General features: G+C 45.5%; 1 protein-coding gene and 1 long non-coding RNA gene across 15 annotated transcripts in view; both read right to left on the bottom strand.

Annotated features, from left to right (window-relative positions):
• Nucleotides 1-19,097, bottom strand: part of LOC135915563 (receptor-type tyrosine-protein phosphatase kappa-like) — a 682,443-nt gene that overhangs the window by 173,093 nt on the left and 490,253 nt on the right. For all 14 annotated transcript variants that reach the window (XR_011508500.1, XM_065448678.2, XM_065448676.2 and 11 more), the window contains one exon: nucleotides 14,745-14,844. Coding sequence is in view for 13 of the 14 variants with exons in the window: in XM_065448678.2 (XP_065304750.2) it covers nucleotides 14,745-14,844 (100 nt within the window). In the remaining variant the exon portion in view is untranslated. The remainder of the gene's footprint in view (nucleotides 1-14,744; nucleotides 14,845-19,097) is intronic.
• On the bottom strand, nucleotides 4,585-12,013 carry LOC135915577 (uncharacterized). The gene is made up of 3 exons (XR_011508501.1): nucleotides 11,771-12,013; nucleotides 10,627-10,751; nucleotides 4,585-5,584 (listed from the first exon to the last, which is right to left on the bottom strand). It is a non-coding gene; the product is annotated as an uncharacterized lncRNA (long non-coding RNA).

Raw genomic sequence — 19,097 nt, 5'->3', positions numbered from 1 at the left:
ACAGATAAATGCACTTTTACACACATTTCGTAGCAAATAGACTCCTCCCAAACATTGCCATCAAATCTGAAGAAAACTTCCTACTTTCAAGCATCCCTCCCTTCCCGGGCATTACTTCACGCATCATAAGAGCAGAAATGCACGGGTGACTGCGCGTTTCCAAAACATGGTCTCAGTCGACGCGATGGTACGCCAAGTACACAGAGATGGCGACCACACAGGCTCTCAGCCAGAGCCCCCCCCCCCCCCCCCCCCCAAGCCTGCTTTCAGACGCTCAGATGACAGATATGTCAAGTTCTTGAGCTCCTCGGTTTTATCTTTTACGCGTACTGCCAACGCAAGCAACGCACTCCCGTGTTATCAGTCTCGGCAACCGCTCGTCGCATTTTCGACCAGCGTGGGTACCGAAATAAGGCACATGTGATTGCAGGGCAATAAAAACGTCGCAAACTTGTCCCACTAAAATTCAGTGCACGAAAAACTAACTCACTACGGCCGGCTTGGTTTTTTGCTAACAGCTTCACAACCCCAGGCGCGGCGAGCATGCGTCAAAAGTGTCCCAAAATGTTACGAAATGAATTACAATAATGTTTGGGATCACAGAGTGCGTCACGAAGTTCTCCCAGTAAGATTCAGTACACGCGAAACTAACTGCGGCACTCAGCCGAGCTCCTTTTCGCTAACTCCGCCGAGCTCAGCCACTATGGTTGAAAAGTACCCCCAAAATTTGCGAAATTAGTTATAATAATGTCTGGTGTGAGAGAAAGCGACAGAATTTGTCCCGGTGAGACTCGGTACATGCGAAACCGGGTCATACTGCCGAGGTGCTTTTCGTCACAAAGCCAGATGAGGCGAGCGTGCCCAAAAACTACCGAAATAAGTTATAATAATGCTTGGGCTCATAGAAACCGTCGCAAACATTTCCCAGTACAAGCTATTAACTCAAATTAACCAGGCCTGGACGGCGGAGCTGTTTTTCGACAACTGCGTCACTATATAGGTTCAGTTTTGTGCAGTAAGCCTAAATTTGCTAGAAGTGCGTCGTAGACTGTCAAACAAAATTGCTCACCTTGCTGTAGTCTAGTAATGCAGCAGTGCGGCGTAGAAATGCAGACGGAACGCAAGAAAACGCCGGGAGCGCGACAAACGGGCTACATCCAAAAGACACGGGTCGCCGAGCAGGCGAGCTTCACGTGCGCAGCCGGCCTCGCTCGCTTCGGTGGCATGTCTGGCGAATGGCGCATGCATATGGCGTGCCGCTAGCTTGTTGCTAGCTAACGCAAGAAAAATAAGTCGCGAAGAATCAGTTCATTTATACGCGGAACTTTTTAGTTCTACCGGCAAAGAATAAAAAATAATAAAACGTCTGTAAGTTCATTTCACATTGTTCTTTTCCGATGCTTGCGTCAACGAACGGATGGAGTTGACACTAGGCCTGACGTGTTTCCTGTTGCCAGTGTTTGCCGAGTGTCCCCTCTTGTATTTGTATCTCTGGCCGAGCTACGGCCATACTACAACGAAGGAATGGAACTATATCTAGAGGAAGGATACGTGACATGGGGTAGCAGGGTCGTTGTTCCGCTCAAACTGCAACAATATGTGTTGGCATTACTGCATGCTGAGCACCCTGGAACAGCCGGAATGAAGATGTTAAATCACGGCCGAGTGTGGTGGCCTGGCCTTGACGCGGCCATTGAAACCGTCGTGAAAAGTAACGAAATCTACCAGGCAACGCAGATTAGCGCTTTCGGCGCCCCTTTAGAACCCTGGCCATTTCCCGCTTGCTGCTGGCAAAGAGTAAACTTGGATTTTTTTCGAACGCGAAGGCGCTTCATTGTTGCTGTGAGCCGACCTTTATTCGAAGTGGATTGATGTTTTTCACATGCGAAAACACCCGTGTGCTTAGATTTAGGTGCACGTTAAAGAACCCCAGGTGGTCAAAATTTCCGGAGCCCTCCACTACGGCGTGCCTCATAATCAGACAGTAGTTTTGGCACGTAAAACCCCAATTATTAATTATTATGTTTTTCACATGAAATCGACAACGGCCTTGAGCACCATTGAACAGATTCGTACCCTCTTTGCTGCATACGGGTTGCCGGAACAGCTAGTGTCAGGCAATGGCCTCCAGTTTGGGATTCGAGAGTTGAACGATTTCCTCGAGTCATGGAAAGTGCGTCACACATACAGCCACCTTATCACCCGCAGTCGAATGTAGCAGCTGAGAGGTGTGCGCAAACGGTAAAAAAAGAAAAGAACAAAAAACCTTGCGTAATAAACTACTCCCTGATAGCGCTTCCGGCAGCCACAGGACGCTACGAGAACGCTACTAGGCTTGCCTCTCGGGACAACTCCACGCGCAGTCGCGGGCCGGCGGGTCACCAGCCGAACTGCTTCTAAAAAGTTCGCCGCGTACAAAGCTGCCGCTGCTGAAGCTATCATTTCAAGAAGGCATGCTAAAGGGGCAACAAAAGTCCAAGGCTCAACGCGACCGAGCTCGCACTCCATGGCGCTTCTTCACGGAAAGGGACCGCGTCTACGTTAAAACTGTCAGAGGGGAGAAAATAGCGTGGTCTGAAGGCCGAATAGTGAAGGTCATTAGCGCTGTGACGTACTTGGTGGACACAATGAGCAAAGTGCCTTTCGTTCATGTTGATCCTCTGCGTCTGTACAGTTATTCCCAGCACGCAGATGTGTCTACCCCATGCCAGTCATCCCAGCCAGCCGTTTCAGAGCACCTGCCGTACGCGGGCCCCCAGACAATCCCGGCGGGTATGCCCGGGAGCACGATGGGTGTGCCCGAGTGGAATCAGCCCGTGGAGGGAGACCGTCAGTCAATCGGTAAACGAGAGCATCTTCAAATAAATTCTGACGATGAGGCAACCGTTCAGCCCACGACCCCCACACCAGCACGGCCCCCAAGCCAGGTATACGTCTAAGCCACGTAACCGAAGCCTCCTTACCACGTAGAAGTTCACGAAAGCTGCACCAACCTGTTCGTTAGGAGTCGGAGGACTTTCGCAAAATAAATTAACTTGTAGGGAAGGGAACGTGATAGCGCCGACAGGCGTCGTTCAGTGTCAGTTATCAGAAGCGGATAAGCCACCGCCCCAGAATGTAAGAAGCACGTGCTGTTCCGAATAAAGCATTCTCTGTTTCGGAGCTCCTTGGTCTACTTTCCCATCACGCTGCGCGCCTGCGCGCGTCACCATCCGCGCAGTGCACAACAGTGAGGCAAGCTCTCGAGTCGGGCTTCGGGAAGATCGCAGGACTGTTTGCGTTTCTCGATTTCAGAAAAAGCAAAAGCTCCATTGGCACAACTAGCCCCGCATGTACGGTTATTGCGATTCTCGCAAACTGCCACACGTGTTTGTATGGCTCTCAAGTGTAAGAGTACTTTGTGCCTGAGCCACCGAGCTTGTAAACATACCTTTGTCCACAGCACCACTAAATAACACTTAGCACATATTAAAATCAGTAGCATGGAACTTTATTGGTTTGGTTTATGTGGTTTAACGTGCCAAAGGCGACTCAAACTATGACGGATACCGTAAAGGAGGTCTCCGAAAATTTCGATCTGCTGTCCTTTAACGCGCACTGGCTGGCCTCTAGCATCTCGCCTCTATTGAAATGTGATCACCGCGTCCGGTATCAAAGCCGCGTTTTTCGGGTTAGCAGCCATTGAGCTTCCCTGGCGGCCGCGTGGTCCTTGAGTTCAATTCACAGTAATGCAAGTTGGCCTTAAAATATTGCTTCTTTTAATGCATAGTTATGGAACAGAGGCCAAACTTTCTCGTTTTTTTATTGAGTACTTGGAGCAGTCATAATAAACAGCACAAGATAGCTGAGCAAATTGAGTATGTTTGCTTTGAGGAATCAGCACGAAAAAAGTGGCTGGTACAAAAAAAAACATACGGCAAGTTGAAAGCTGCCTTCACCCATGTAATTTACCCAATACCATCCTCACTGAGTAAGCAATCGTGACTGACAGCAAGCTACGTCAAGCTGTTTTGGTATGTTTAGGATATTAACTGCACGTCTCTGTCCTCTAGTACTCCATTAAATTCACTTGTGGGATGCATGATTGCAACAAATTATTCAGATTGCATTAGGACTAGCAATTCTCTCTTATAAAATAATTACAATGCGCTCCATGCGCTCGAACAGCTGATTGTGTCGTTTAAGTTTGAATTGGCAACCTATGCTTCTCCTCCTCGAGGGCAACTTTTCTTTCTCCCAGTGCCAACTGTTGTTCGTCCACTTCCAGTTGTCATTTCTCTAATGCGATCTGCTCCTTCTTTAACGTGAATTCACAATCTTCACGTCGGGCTAGGTGCTCCAGGCCCACGGCTTGCAGCCCTTGAATTCCTGTGAGGACAACAAAGGTTATTACAGTATCTAGCCAGTAACACTCATGTTATATATATATATATATATATATAACCACTCCTGCCTGGACACAGCGGATTTCCTGCAGTACCTGGGCCGCAATCGGCGTCCAATCGGCGCCCGACAGCTGTTTTCTACGAGCATATAAACAGCGACACTCCTGGATCTGCACCAGTTTGGCAGCGGTGCGCAAACGGAAAGCACGTCGCTAATTCCCCCTGCTCTTTGCAGCATCAAACGTCTACACTTCGTCACACGTGCCTGAGCTCCGTCGGACTACACTGCGCAACCACTCCTGCCTGGACACAGCGGATTTCCTGCAGTACCTGGGCCGCAATCGGCGTCCAATCGGCGCCCGACAGCTGTTTTCTACGAGCATATAAACAGCGACACTTCTGGATCTGCAACAGTTTGGCAGCGGTGCGCAAACGGAAAGCACGTCGCTAATTCCCTCTGCTCTTTGCAGCATCAAACGTCTACACTTCGTCACACGTGCCTGAGCTCCGTCGGACTACACTGCGCAACCACTCCTGCCTGGACACAGCGGATTTCCTGCAGTACCTGGGCCGCAATCGGCGTCCAATCGGCGCCCGACAGCTGTTTTCTACGAGCATATAAACAGCGACACTCCTGGATCTGCAACAGTTTGGCAGCGGTGCGCAAACGGAAAGCACGTCGCTAATTCCCTCTGCTCTTTGCAGCATCAAACGTCTACACTTCGTCACACGTGCCTGAGCTCCGTCGGACTACACTGCGCAACCACTCCTGCCTGGACACAGCGGATTTCCTGCAGTACCTGGGCCGCAATCGGCGTCCAATCGGCGCCCGACAGCTATTTTCTGGGAGCATATAAACAGCGACACTCCTGGAACTGCAACAGTTTGGCAGCGGTGCGCAAACGGAAAGCACGTCTCTAATTCCCTCTGCTCTTTGCAGGTGAGCGATTTGAACAGACCTTTATTAGTGCATAGCTTGTTGCACTGTAGCGCACTGCTGCCAAACTTGAAAACTTGAATCATTTGCGTATTTGCTTTTCTGTCGTTCCTGTGCCATGTCGAAAGAAAAAGAAATCATGAAGGCTTTAGAAGGTTTCAAACCTGAGATGAGGGCCGAGTTGCGTTCCGTCAAGGATAGCCTGAAGTTCTGTAGCGACACTTGCGACGAGACGAAAGTTATCAGCTCTGATATCAAGGCGCTAGGAAAGGAGATTAGCGATCTTGTAAGCTGTAATGAAAATCTTCGATCTGAAAAGAAACGCTTGGCCCAAAAAGTGGAAGAACATGAACAATACAGCCGCCTAAACAACCTAGAAATCAAAGGTGTGAAGTCAGATATTGAACCCAGAGAAGTAATTGAGAAACTTGGCGAGGCCATCAATAGAGAGTTTTAGCCCAGCGGGTTTACGGCCAGCGGAGCGAAGCGGTCTCCACCGTTACGCCAGCGGAGCGGCTCGCGAAAAAAGAATTTTAGCCCAGCGGATCACCCGCTCGAGCGGGGTAAAGAGCGGGGAGCTCTGCTGCCCCACCTAGTGGTTCGAATAGGAGTTACTGAGAAATGAAATTGAATTACGCTTGCTTTTATTATGCAAGAAATGTTGAATAAAGATATATTGCATGTTCTCAGTGCATTATTTGTTAATAATGTACTGAGTATTAATGTACGGGTCAGCGCGGCAGTCGCCGTCTTCGATGCAGAACTGCCGGCGTTCATGTTTGCGGCTGCCGTCTTGCATTTCCCATACACGCCCGCGCGCCCTTACGCACGCTCGCGCGCTGCGTATACGCTCCGCTGGGGAGTGCTTTCCAGCGGGCGTAAACGCTGCTCCGTAAAACCGCTGGCCGCTTGAGCGTGGTGCGCATGCGCAGTCGCGTCTCCGGTCGCCCGCTCCGCTCCGCTGGCCGTAAACCCGCTGGGCTAAAACTCTCTAATGAAGAAGCCTCTATCGCCGACTTAGACACGTGTCACAAACTTCCCATCAGTGGTAAAGGCGAAACCAACATTTTGGTCCGCTTTGTCCGCCGAGATAAGCGCCATGCATTTCTTTCTAAGGCTAGAAAGCACACGCTATCTAACAGGGACCTTGGTCTCAGTGATAGCGGGCGCATCTATGTCAACGAACACTTGACTTACGGCAACAAACAACTGCTGGGAGCAACCATTGCCTGTAAGAAAGAAGTAGGTTGGAAATTTGTTTGGACGAACGGAGGCAAAATCTTTGCACGCAGGGATGAAACTTCTGACAATAAAAATTTATGCACGATCTGACCTCAGTAAAATGACCCATTAGGCATCTGCATCTTTGTCAGCTGGTGACTAGCCAGTCGATATCATGGATTGCCCGCCCCACTGTATTCATTGTGATGCTTCTTGCTTTAACAATAAGTTTACTCCTCTCACAGAAATGTTCTCTGCTATGCATATTAATGTCCGCAGTATGAAGAACAAACGCGACGGTCTAGATATGTTTCTTGGATCAATAAACCGACCGTTTGATGTGCTTTTGTTTACCGAAACATGGCTTACAACGCACGATGATCATCTTCCATTCAAATATTACCAGTATCATGGCCTCCTTCGTTCGAATATGAGAGGTGGTGGCCTTGCCGTGTATGTAAAAAGTTGTTATCCACAGTGTGTGTTAGACGAAATTTCTGTAACAAATTCCAATGTTGAGTGTTTAGCCGTATCACTGTCTAGTGTTATTTTAGCTGTTGTATACAGACCTCCCGCAGTGAACAAACTACCTTTTTTCAAATTTTTCGAGAACTTACTCTTGAACCTCGCCAATTCCCGGTTGCCTTTTGTAATAATGGGTGATATTAATATTAACCTCATGCACGATGATCACAGTACGCGAGAACTTAATAGCCTTATTGCATCTTATGGTTGTTTAAATACTATAAACAAGCCTACCAGAATTAGCGTTGTTACAGCTTCCCTGCTGGATGTTTGTGTTACAAATATGGTATCTCCAGAAACGGAGTCTGGCCTGTTATCTTGTGAAATCAGTGACCATATCCCGATTTTTTGTTTCCTTCCTGTGAAACGCATTAAGACCGTATCTAAAAATGCTACGAGGGTAACTAGGGTAATTTCTGATGAAAATCTCACCAAATTTATGACTCTTATTCAGAATATATGTTGGAAGAACGTATACAGCATATCTGAAGTCAACGCGGCGTATACTGCTTTTCTTGCCAAGTTCATGGAATGTTATAATGCTGCATTTCCTGCAATTGAGGTAAAACACAATTTCCGAAAATCTAGAAAGCTGTGGGTTGATAAACTGTTATATAACAGGATACGTATTAAAAATGAGATGTATCATGACTTTGTACGTACTCGCGATGCAGCCCTTTTTAGAGAATCCAAAAAATTTAGGAATAAACTAAATAAAGGCCTCAAGTTTGCAAAAACAGCTTACTATACAAAACGGTTCTCCAGAATATATAATGATCGAGAGAAAGTTTGGGGGGAGATAAACGAACTAATCAACACAAGTGCAGGGACCACTCGGAAATCGCTGCATCTAATTCCGAAGCTAGCGGAACTCAATTAGCTAACACCATAAACCATTTCTTCATTCAAGCTGGCAAGCCTGCGTTAGATCAAGCTCTGTCTAATGCTCCCGCATGCAACCTCATTATCCCTTTACCTAACTCTATTTCGTTGCTGCCTGTGATCCCACAAGAAGTAGCTACCTACATTGGGAAAATAAAAAACAATGTCTCAGCAGGCCATGACGACATCAAAGCGGTACCATTGAAGTATGTGTCTGCATTATTATGCGAGGTTCTAGCGTATATTATAAATTTCATGTTCACAAGTGGTACGTTCCCAGATGAATTGAAGATTGCTCGTGTTTATCCTGTATATAAAGGGGGAAATCGAAATGAAATCACAAACTATCGTCCCATCTCCGTGTTATCAGTGTTATCGAAGGTATTTGAAGCAGCCATTAATAGTAGATTATTAAAGTTCTTTAGCGTACATAACATTATTAACCCTTCTCAGTATGGTTTTTTGATAAATAAATCTTCTGAGCAAGCATTACTCGCCGCTAAAGAAAAGATCATTGACAACATTGAATCCAGAGCATACACTCTTGGTCTGTTCTTAGACCTCCGGAAAGCTTTCGACTGCGTACAGCATGAAATTCTTTTGAGTAAGCTGAACAGTTACAATATACGCGGAATAGCTCTAAACCTGCTGAAAAGTTATTTAAATAACAGGATACAATACGTTAAATGGAATAATTTTGTTTCGGACCGTTTGCGCATTACCCAAGGCGTTCCGCAGGCGTCTATATTAGATCCACTTTTGTTTTTATTGTATATAAATGACATCTGTAACATACCTGATTCTCCAGATTTGGTTATGTATGCTGACGATACAAATATTTTTTTCACATCACGTACTCTGCCGGAATTAGAAACTGTCGTGAAAGCTTATTTGGTAAAATTATACGCTTGGATGCAGGCGAATAAGTTTAGCTTAAACTTGTCAAAAACGAGGTACATAATTTTCAGACCCATTAATGCCTCTGTTCATTAGACACTTAACCTTATATACGCCAACACAAAACTGCAACAGGTAACAACTCAGAAATTTCTTGGTGTCTGGTTTAATGAGCACTTATCATGGAACACACATATTTCAAAACTTATTACGGACCTTAGTAAAACTGTAGGTTGTCTTTATCGGATCAGCGATCTCTTGCCCATTTCCCTAAAGGTGTCCATATACTATGCACTATTCTTTTCCAAATTGTCCTATTGTGCACTGGTCTGGGGCACTACAACAATAAGTAATTTACAGAAGTTATTGCTTTTGCAAAAGAAGGCATTGCGGGCTATTGAGGGTTACCATGGTAGGCCCGAAAACCTACCAACATTACCACTCTATCATAAGCTTAATTTACTTAAAGCAAATCATGTTTACATATATCGCCTGTTACAGTACATCCATCGTAATCGTTTGTATTCCATTGCTCCAAACCGCCCTCCTTCTAAATATCCCCTTCGGCAACACAGAAACTTGGTCCCTAAAACGAGAACAAATTACGGCAAACAAAAGCTCGATTACCAAATGACAGTTGTTCTCAATAACCCATCTTTAAGCGCCATGTTTGATCTCCCTAAGAATAAATTTAAAAAAGACATAAAAAAGCTACTAATTAGCACTGACTCAATATAATTTCAGTTTTTTACTTAGCGAAGCATCTCTTGTTTTCGTATCAAGTTGTTGAGGTGTGTGTTTTCTTTATCGACTTCATGCCATGTTTATACACTGCCTTCGATTTATGGTGCACTGTCTTTGTATTAAAAGTAATATTTTTCATAGTAATATTGTCGTTTCATGAAATGTAGTTTGTACTATCATAGATTGTGGTTTGTACTATCACACTATGATGCAATGTATTTGATGCAATGTTGTTTTGATGCAATGTATTTTTCACTATCATACTATGTTAATATTTATTTCTGTGTTGCTCACTGCTGTATCGGCTGTTTTGGGGAACTGTGACCTCGTCAGGCTTTACCGCCTTTTGTCGCAGTTCCCTCTTTCATCTTTGAAGGAATATAAACCTCAACTTCAACTTCATATATATATATATATATACTCCTAGAAGAAATGTCACGTCCAGGGCACACTTCACACCTGTTACGCTTGCAAATATTTCATAGCAAAAGTAATCATTATGCACAGCACGTGTTAAAAGTGTTTAGCCAACAGGGCTGCCCTGAAGCGGTGCATATTCTTAGTGATGTCTAGAGCCATGAAGCAATATTGCAGAAGATCGACAGCCTTACAAGGGCCAGGTTGAGAAGAATGCTTATAATGCCTAACTGCTGCGGAAGCCATGATTGACTTAAACGCTGCCCCTTTTGTTCTCGACACAGTTGTCAGACGCTCTACATTGTGCTTGTAAGGCATGCATCCCTGTTTTCAAGGAAGCACACATGCAACAACGTGAAAAATATATGTACATCTGAGTGATGCCCATGTGATAACTATACCTATACTCTTATGTAAATTGCTTGTAGGCCGGTTTATGCGATTTTGCGTGCTACAGTAAGGTTATACATGCCAACATGTATTCTGCAAATTGTGAAGGCCTATTTGTATGGTAAAGTTAGCATTGTTAACATGAATACAACTGAGCACTATTACATGTTCAGTAGTGCCTAGGAGTTTGTGGTTGCGCGCAGTTGTAACCCACAGCATACTACGTACCCAGTGGGTGCAACGAGTGCAAGGTTCAGCAGACCGCTTTGTTCTGCACGTCTCGGCTCGTGCAAGGTATCCTTTCAGAGGGAAACTAATGTCAAGCTTGTTCCTCAGCCGTTAAGGTTCACATACTGTAAGTGAGAAAAAAAACCATGCGTTAAAATTGCAGATCTGTCTGCTGGTAATTTATATTCCGCATGTAATAAACTTCAGCTGAAAGTCTACTCCTCATGGTGCCTTCTGGTCCTTTGTATTCATTTTTCGGTGCTGTTACCATATCTCGATAAATATGCACGTTTACTCCAATTTCTAGCTGGAAACAGCCAAGCTAAAGGTAACGTGCCAAATAGGACGGGCATAAACTGCAAAGCGCAAAGAAAGGCCAGCGCTTGCGATACAGATATGCATTAAATGCATTTTATAACTCACAGGTTGACACATCTGCATTATTCAAGTTTCCACACTTGTTATTATGACTAAATTATATTGATAATTCAAGACACATGTACAAACAATACAAAAAAAGGCAGCGTGAACATAGATATCATTTCTCCAATATTAATAATACTGAAACATAAACAAAATATGTGTAACAGTTAACTAGAGCAAATTCAACAAAAAGTAAGACAAAGTAGGACAAATACTACCGTTACTAACCAACTGTGCATCTATCAGTAACATAAAATACGAAGGCAGTAGCTGAACAGTACATGCACACGTCCATGTTACTTTGCTGTTGGCATATTTTTCTCTCGATTTCTAACCTGTCACTAACGGTATTTGTACAGTGCATCCGTGGCCTAAGACATTTCATTTGCGAGCAGTGCCATGTTCACAAGGCAGGTGCCTCATTCTTGAGTGCACTGATATCACTACACTTGAAAATGTGACGGATTTGAGAGAGCAAACCCTTCCAAAAGTCATCCCTTTTAAGTGCAAGTGGAGGTTATGATATGTGGCGATTAACCGGCGGGTGTTGCATGTAGACCATTGGAGATGCCGGCCGAGGACACCAGGCAGAGTGGGCAGTACTTCTAAGTTAATGCCGTACTTAAAGGCGCCCTTGTGTAACAATGTCGTAAAAATCTACATATAGCTGTACGCAAAAGCAACACACAAGAAATTCATTCTATGCAGTACTGCCACTCACCTTTCGGAGCATTCCTAACACGCTGCCTCTTCCGCCTTAGCGGTAGCTCTGGTTGTGTGTTGTGCCATCGCAGCGCCATCATCTGTGTCTGAATTTTGCATGTCTACAGAGACCTGCCCAGTGTCGGCTGAGAGCGGGCTCTCCGGTGATAGCGGGGCCTCCAGCTCAGCTCGGCAGATTGACGTTAGCAGCTGGGAAGCCGCAGACTCCCCGCAAGCTGCAAAGAACAGCAGTAGAAAAATAATCGCAATGCCACTGCTATGATTAACTTTTGCAAGCCCCACAACCGAATGGAAGGAAGGTATACTGCTGCCATGACCGCATCCTTCACACACACGCACAACACACACACACGCACACACACACACACGCACACACACACACACACACACACAAAAACGCGCGCGCGCGCGCGCAGACAAATCATTGCCTTTAAACGGTAGATAACATTATAATTTTTCCCCCACGTGCAGCTTGTGCTCTTTCAGGCTGATAGGCAAACAGTTAATTCATTTCAGTGCCCACAACCACCACACGAGATATTCGGCAATTATATTTTTATTCCAGCTTTAGAAAGATCATCCTCATGCTATTCGCTACGAGGCCTGAAACTGCTCATGCGTAATATGCATTCTGCGTTCGCGACTCGAAGGAATTTGTAGTGGATTTCGAGTAAGCAAGATTACAACACTTGCCGTCCGTCAGTCTGTCGTCTGCCCGGCTTCTCTCAGCGTCCATCACCTTCAATGCACTGTCCCTCACATGCTGCGCTGCGCGCATTTAGGCAGCAGCCGAAAACGACGCCATCAGCGCCTCTTTGCCTGTCGCCGTTGGGCTGCCTTTCCTGGGCACTGTTCTTGGCGTGTGGCCGAACTACCAAGCCATGTCTGAAACTTCCTGCAGCAATCCGTGCAGCTCATTGTACTGCTCCTCTGTTCCAGATCTGAGAAGGAGAGCGCAGGATGGGTAATGTGATCACAAATGCGAACTCAAATTAGGATGTAGACGTGCACACTTACTTGCGCAGGTTAGCCCTGTCCCGTTGTCGAAAATATCCCACGGGAAGGTCCACTCTGTCGCGCACTGCACGGAGTGTGAGCTCGCGCCCCCCTGCTGAAGAATCGTTTTCCCTAGTTTGCTCCCACAAGCGAGTGTTTTCGAGTGGGTTCGTCGCTACCACTTCGCGCAGAAGACACAAATATTAATCAATGCGGCACATCTTTCTAGGTTTGCGGCCTGTGAGTTCTGCAGATGCCGTCGAAGCACATGTTGCACCGGTGACTGCCATATTGGAACTCGTTTCTGCCCCGACGAAGGACGAGACCAGAACGCTTTGCGTGAGACGCACTCGCCAAGCCGCTCCGCCAAGACGCCGCGCGAGCGGAAGTGCCGGTCAGCTTGCCCGCTCACATCTGAGCGTATGGCGCATGCGCAGTAACGCCCGCGTCCTGGCCGAGTGGAGCGGAAGCACAAATACGCTCTGCTAAAACACTATTTTCAAAGAGAGAGCGCATCCTTTCTCGCACTCAGGATAGCATCGATAGGACTATTGAAGGTTTGGTTACCGCTTTCTGAGCATGAAATATTTTTACCTGCCCTTGTTGGCGACCTTCACGTGACCTTGAGCCAAAAGGCCGAGCCGTTATCCGGGCAAGTTGCGAAAACAAAACGATATGTATCGGGAAACTAGTGAAACCTTAACAAAAAGGCGGTCTCTGGTCCCCGACCCTTCATAGAGGACCGCATTACATGCGCTAGCAACTGCCCAAACATGTTGCGAAAAATTGCTTCCGAGTTTTTCCTTTTTGTTCCCAATATCACGCAAGCTATAACTGCCAGTACGCTTCCAGTCTATGCGACCAATGGCTGCATAGACTGAGCGTGAGACCTGGGAGCAAGTTTTCAAGGAAACTGGCAAACGATGGTCACTTGCGGTCGTTGAACAACACACAGAAGAAAGAATCTTTTCTTCCGTCATGTTCAACAGAACCAAAACGAAAGTGTAGTGTTGAGAGGTATAGAGGTCAACATGCATAGCAAGTACAGGTTGCTGAAAAACACAAACACATTTTTGACTTCATTTTAGTAAACTTTGGGTTCCCACAAAAATATCTATCATTCAGAATGCTTTAGAGCGATTATAGGCAAAACGGTTGCGCGTATATAGTAAGTTCAGCCGGGACTAATGCGCCGCTCGCGGTTTGTGCCGTGTGGCTGAGCCACACCTGCCTCACCGTTGAACGCTTTATGCAGTTCTTGTAAGTATAAAAGCTTCCGCGTGACAAGAGATATTACTTCAATATTGTCTTGCTTTAGCAGCCGACTGTCGAAGGATCTGGCCAACCTTCCGCATGAAAGTGGAACACCAAACCTTCAGCGCGTGGGGCTGTTTCTTGGACCGCCCTTTGGCATTCTCAGAATAATTATGCTGACCCTTGTAAAGCTTTATAAATTTACGTGTTCGCTAATCTTTTTCCGGCCATGTGATACGCCGAGATTTTGTGGCACCATGGCCACACACTAATTTGTTTCCAGTATTCCTCAAAGCATGCCCCGGTCTACCTGGGGAATACGTGCTGCGTCCCTGTAGTTGAACATTGCAGCGCTGCTTCTTAAGCATAAGTACCTAAGTAAGCCCAGTCATTGTATGTTACGCAATGAAGTAGCCATTGTAATGAATGTCTGACGTTCAATTGTGTGCATACTATTGATATTGTCTGCGAAATCGACGTCAAGCTTCGCCTCCGGTTCTCTTTCACTGAATGTAAGCGCTCCAATAGGGTGTAAAAAAAGACGAGGATATGTTATGTTGTTGGTTTCGTGAATACACAGAGAGTGTTCGTCTAAGCGAAACGGCTGATGGTGAAGTATGAGATTACGCAAAAGAAAAAAAATGACGCACTTCTGCGATGGTGCAATGCACAGTTTAGACGGCCTTTGAGCCCGACTCGCGCTAAGGGCTCGTTGTACGTACCGGGCAGTATTTCAATCGATCTGTTCTTGAGACGGTTCTCGTTGATGAGTGCGAACTTGCATTTCTCGGATGGCAGAGGAGGCGACAGCTGCTTCAATTTCTGCACGAGAGAAGAAAGTGGACACTTCATCTTTCGCTTAAGTTGGAGCAGCCGAACTATGGCGCATTTGGTTGAAAACGGCATTGCAAGGCGCCACTGTTGAGCTCTGAATACAGACTTACGGTTTACTTTCACCGGGAAAATATACAGAACGAATGATGCCGCATAGGCCTCATTTACTTCTTCCACTATAAATGAGGAGAAAGGGGTAAGGCGAGGGGCCTGATTTTTATTATTCATATCGTAAGAAGTCAGCAAACACTGCCACCAAGGACTACATAGGGGAACTTACTTTTACTTAATAAATGAAATAAAGAAACGATAAATTAATGGAAATGGAAGTGAATGAAAATACAATTTGCCACAGATGGGGAACGATGCGAAGGTTGTTGGATCATTCCTCGCCTGCGGCAAGTTCTTTTTTCATCCATTTTCATTTCCAATAATTTATCGTTTCTTTATTTCATCTATAGGTACAAGAGTTTATTTCCCCTATGCTGCCATTGGTGCCAATTTTTGTTGGCTCCTTATGATATTCGCCTATAAATGTAACTTAATATTACCAACTGCGGTCCCAACTTGGCCCTGGGAACTTTCCGGGGCCACTCCTCTATTTCAGTTCGTGCATTGGAATTACAAGTAAATTCTGTGTTTTTGGTGTGCCTGTGGTCCTTATGCTTTTGTTCCCGGATGCACATAACGACAGCCACGTTGATGAGCGTCAAACATTAAAAATTGCAACACGGTTATAGGTGCTCATCTTATTTATTTATCCAGTTATTTATTAACAAATACTGCTGTCTCACATTTGAGGCATAGCATGAGGGAGTAAGCTCATTATTACAACATACAATCAACATGTCACAACTAAAGAAACTTCTTTTACAAAACGCTTATGTGGGAATTCTCCGAGACAAGTGTGTAGGTTATTCCACAATTCAGTGGTAAATGGCACGAAAGAAGACTTCAAAGTATCTAAGTAACATTGCAAGGGAACAATATTCGAAAGATTTGCTCACCGTGCTTCCAGTGCTGAGGAGCTAACAAATGTCACAGGCACACCGATGTAAACAGGAGCATGTACACTCTTGTGCTACATTATAATACTTTCACACGTGCGTCACACGGTTTAGGAGGCCAAAAGAAGCATATACAGTGCTAAAAAGCGGGCACGTCCTGTGCTACCGGGGCTTAGCGGAGAGAAGAGAACTAGGCGTCGGATTCCCGATTAATAAGAATATAGCTGGTAACATACAGGAATTGTACAGCATTAACGAGAGGGTGGCAGGTCTTGTTGTGGAACATAATAAGAGGTACAAAATGAAGATGGTACAGGTGTACGCCGCTACATCCAGTCATGATGACCGGGAAGTCGAAAGCTTCTATGAAGACGTGGAATCGGCGATGGATAGAGTGAAAACTAAATACACTATACTAAAGGGCGACTTTAGTGCTAAAGTAGGCAAGAAGCAGGCTGGAGACAAGGCAGTGGGGGAATGTGGCATAGGCACTAGGAATATCAGGGGAGAGTTATTAGGAGAGTTTGCGGAACAGAATAATATGAGGATAATGAATACCTTCTTCCGCAAGCGGGATAGCCGAAAGTGCACGTGGAGGAGCGCGAACGGCGAGACTAGAAATGAAATAGACTTCATACTCTGCGCTAACCCTGGCATCATACAAAATGTGGACGTGCTCGGCAAGGTGCGCTGCAGTGACCACAGGATGGTAAGAACTCGAATTAGCCTAGACCTGAGAAGGGAACGGAAGAAACTGGTACATAAAAAGCCGATCAATGAGTTAGCGGTAAGAAGGAAAATAGAGGAATTCCAGATCAAACTACAGAACAGGTACTCGGCTTTAACTCAGGAAGAGGACCTTAGTGTTGAAGCAATGAACGACAATCTTGCGGGCATCATTAAGGAGTGTGCAATGGAAGTCGGTGGTAACTCCGTTAGGCAGGATACCAGTAAACTATTGCAGGAGACGAAAGATCTGATCAAAAAACGCCAATGTATGAAAGCCTCTAACCCTGCAGCTAGAATAGAACTGGCAGAACTTGCGAAGTTAATCAACAGGCGTAAGACAGCTGACATAAGGAAGTATAATATGGATCGAATTGAACATGCTCTCAGGAACGGAGGAAGCCTAAAAACAGTGAAGAAGAAACTAGGAATTGGCAAGAATCAGACGTATGCGTTAAGAGACAAAGCCGGCAATATCATTACTAATATGGATGAGATAGTTGAAGTAGCTGAGGAGTTCTATAGAGATTTATACGGTACCAGTGGCACCCACGACGACAATGGAAGAGAAAATAGTCTAGAGGAATTCAAAATCCCACAGGTAACGCCGGAAGAAGTAAAAAAAGCCTCGGGAGATTTGCAAAGGGGGAAGGCAGCCGGGGAGGATCAGGTAACAGCAGATTTGTTGAAGGATGCTGGGCAAATTGTTCTAGAGAAACTGGCCACCCTGTATACGCAATGCCTCATAACGTCGAGCGTACTGGAATCTTGGAAAAACGCTAACATAATCCTAATCCATAAGAAAGGAGACGCCAAAGACTTGAAAAATTATAGACCGATCAGCTTACTGTCCGTTGCCTGCGAACTATTTACTAAGGTAATCGCAAATACAATCAGGAACACCTTAGACTTTTGTCAAGCAAAGGACCAGGCAGGATTCCGTAAAGGCTACTCAACAATAGATCATATTCACACTATCAATCAGGTGATAGAGAAATGTGCGGAATATAACCAACCCTTATATATAGCTTTCATTGATTACGAGAAAGCATTTCATTCTGTCGAAACCTCAGCAGTCATGGAGGCATTACGCAATCAGGGTGTAGACGAGCCGTATGTAAAAATACTGAAAGATATCTATAGCGGCTCCACAGCCACCGTAGTCCTCCACAAAGCAAGCAACAAAATCCCAATAAAGAAAGGCGTCAGACAGGGAGATACGATCTCTCCAATGCTATTCACAGCGTGTTTACAGGAGGTATTCAGAGACTTGGATTGGGAAGAATTGGGGATAAAAGTTAATGGTGAATACCTTACTAACTTGCGATTCGCTGATGATATTGCGTTGCTTAGTAACTCAGGGGACCAACTGCAATGCATGCTCACTGACCTGGAGAGGCAAAGCAGAAGAGTAGGTCTAAAAAGAAATGTACAGAAAACTAAAGTAATGTTTAACAGTCTTGGAAGGGGACAGCAATTTACAACAGGCAGCGAGGCACTGGAAGTCGTAAGGGAATACATCTACTTAGGGCAGGTAGTCACTGCGGATCCAGATCATGAGACGGAAATAATCAGAAGAATGAGAATGGGCTGGGGTGCGTTTGGCCGGCATTCTCAGATCATGAACAGCAGGTTGCCATTATCTCTCACGAGGAAAGTGTATAATAGCTGTGTCTTACCAGTACTCACCTACGGGGCGGAAACCTGGAGGCTTACGAAAAGGGTTCTACTCAAATTTAGGACGACGCAACGAGCTATGGAAAGAAGAATGATAGGTGTAACGTTAAGGGATAAGAGCAGATTTGGTGAGGGAACAAACACGAGTTAATGACATCTTCGTTGAAATCAAGAAAAAGAAATGGGCATGGGCAGGACATGTAATGAGGAGGGAAGATAACCGATGGTCATTAAGGGTTACGGACTGGATTCCAAGGGAAGGGAAGCGTAGGAGGGGGCGGCAGAAAGTTAGGTGGGCGGATGAGATTAAGAAGTTTGCAGGACGGCATGGCCACAATTAGTACATGACAAGGGTTGTTGGAGAAATATGGGAGAGGCCTTTGCCCTGCAGTGGGCGTAATCAGGCTGATGATGACACGTGCGACTCAGGCGATAGGAGGCCAGCGTACACAGACGGGGAGAACTTGCGATCATATCGCTTGCAAATGAGCCTAACAGCTTTCTTCTCCCCAGTCTCAAGCTCTGATACGTCGGATGCGCAGGGAGCTTACCAGAAAACAGATGCTTATTCTAGACAGAACCTGACAAGGAATTTATAAGCTGCTAGGTTACATTCCTTGGTTACTGTTTCTAGTTTTCTTTGAAATATCGAGGTTGCTTTAGGGTCCCGGCACAAATTAAATCTACGTGCTGGTGCCATTTTAGGTTCGAAGAAAAACTTACTCCAATATACTTTAACTCGGTGAAATAAGTTAAACTTATGATCATTAGTGTAGGCTGATTACAGGGGTTGCTTCTTGTTCCAAAAAGTCACAGATACCGTTCCACTGA

This window comes from Dermacentor albipictus, chromosome 9 (genome assembly GCF_038994185.2).
Source record: "Dermacentor albipictus isolate Rhodes 1998 colony chromosome 9, USDA_Dalb.pri_finalv2, whole genome shotgun sequence".
NCBI classification, from domain to species: Eukaryota; Metazoa; Arthropoda; class Arachnida; order Ixodida; family Ixodidae; genus Dermacentor; species Dermacentor albipictus.
This window is presented reverse-complemented; position numbering and strand designations above follow the sequence as displayed.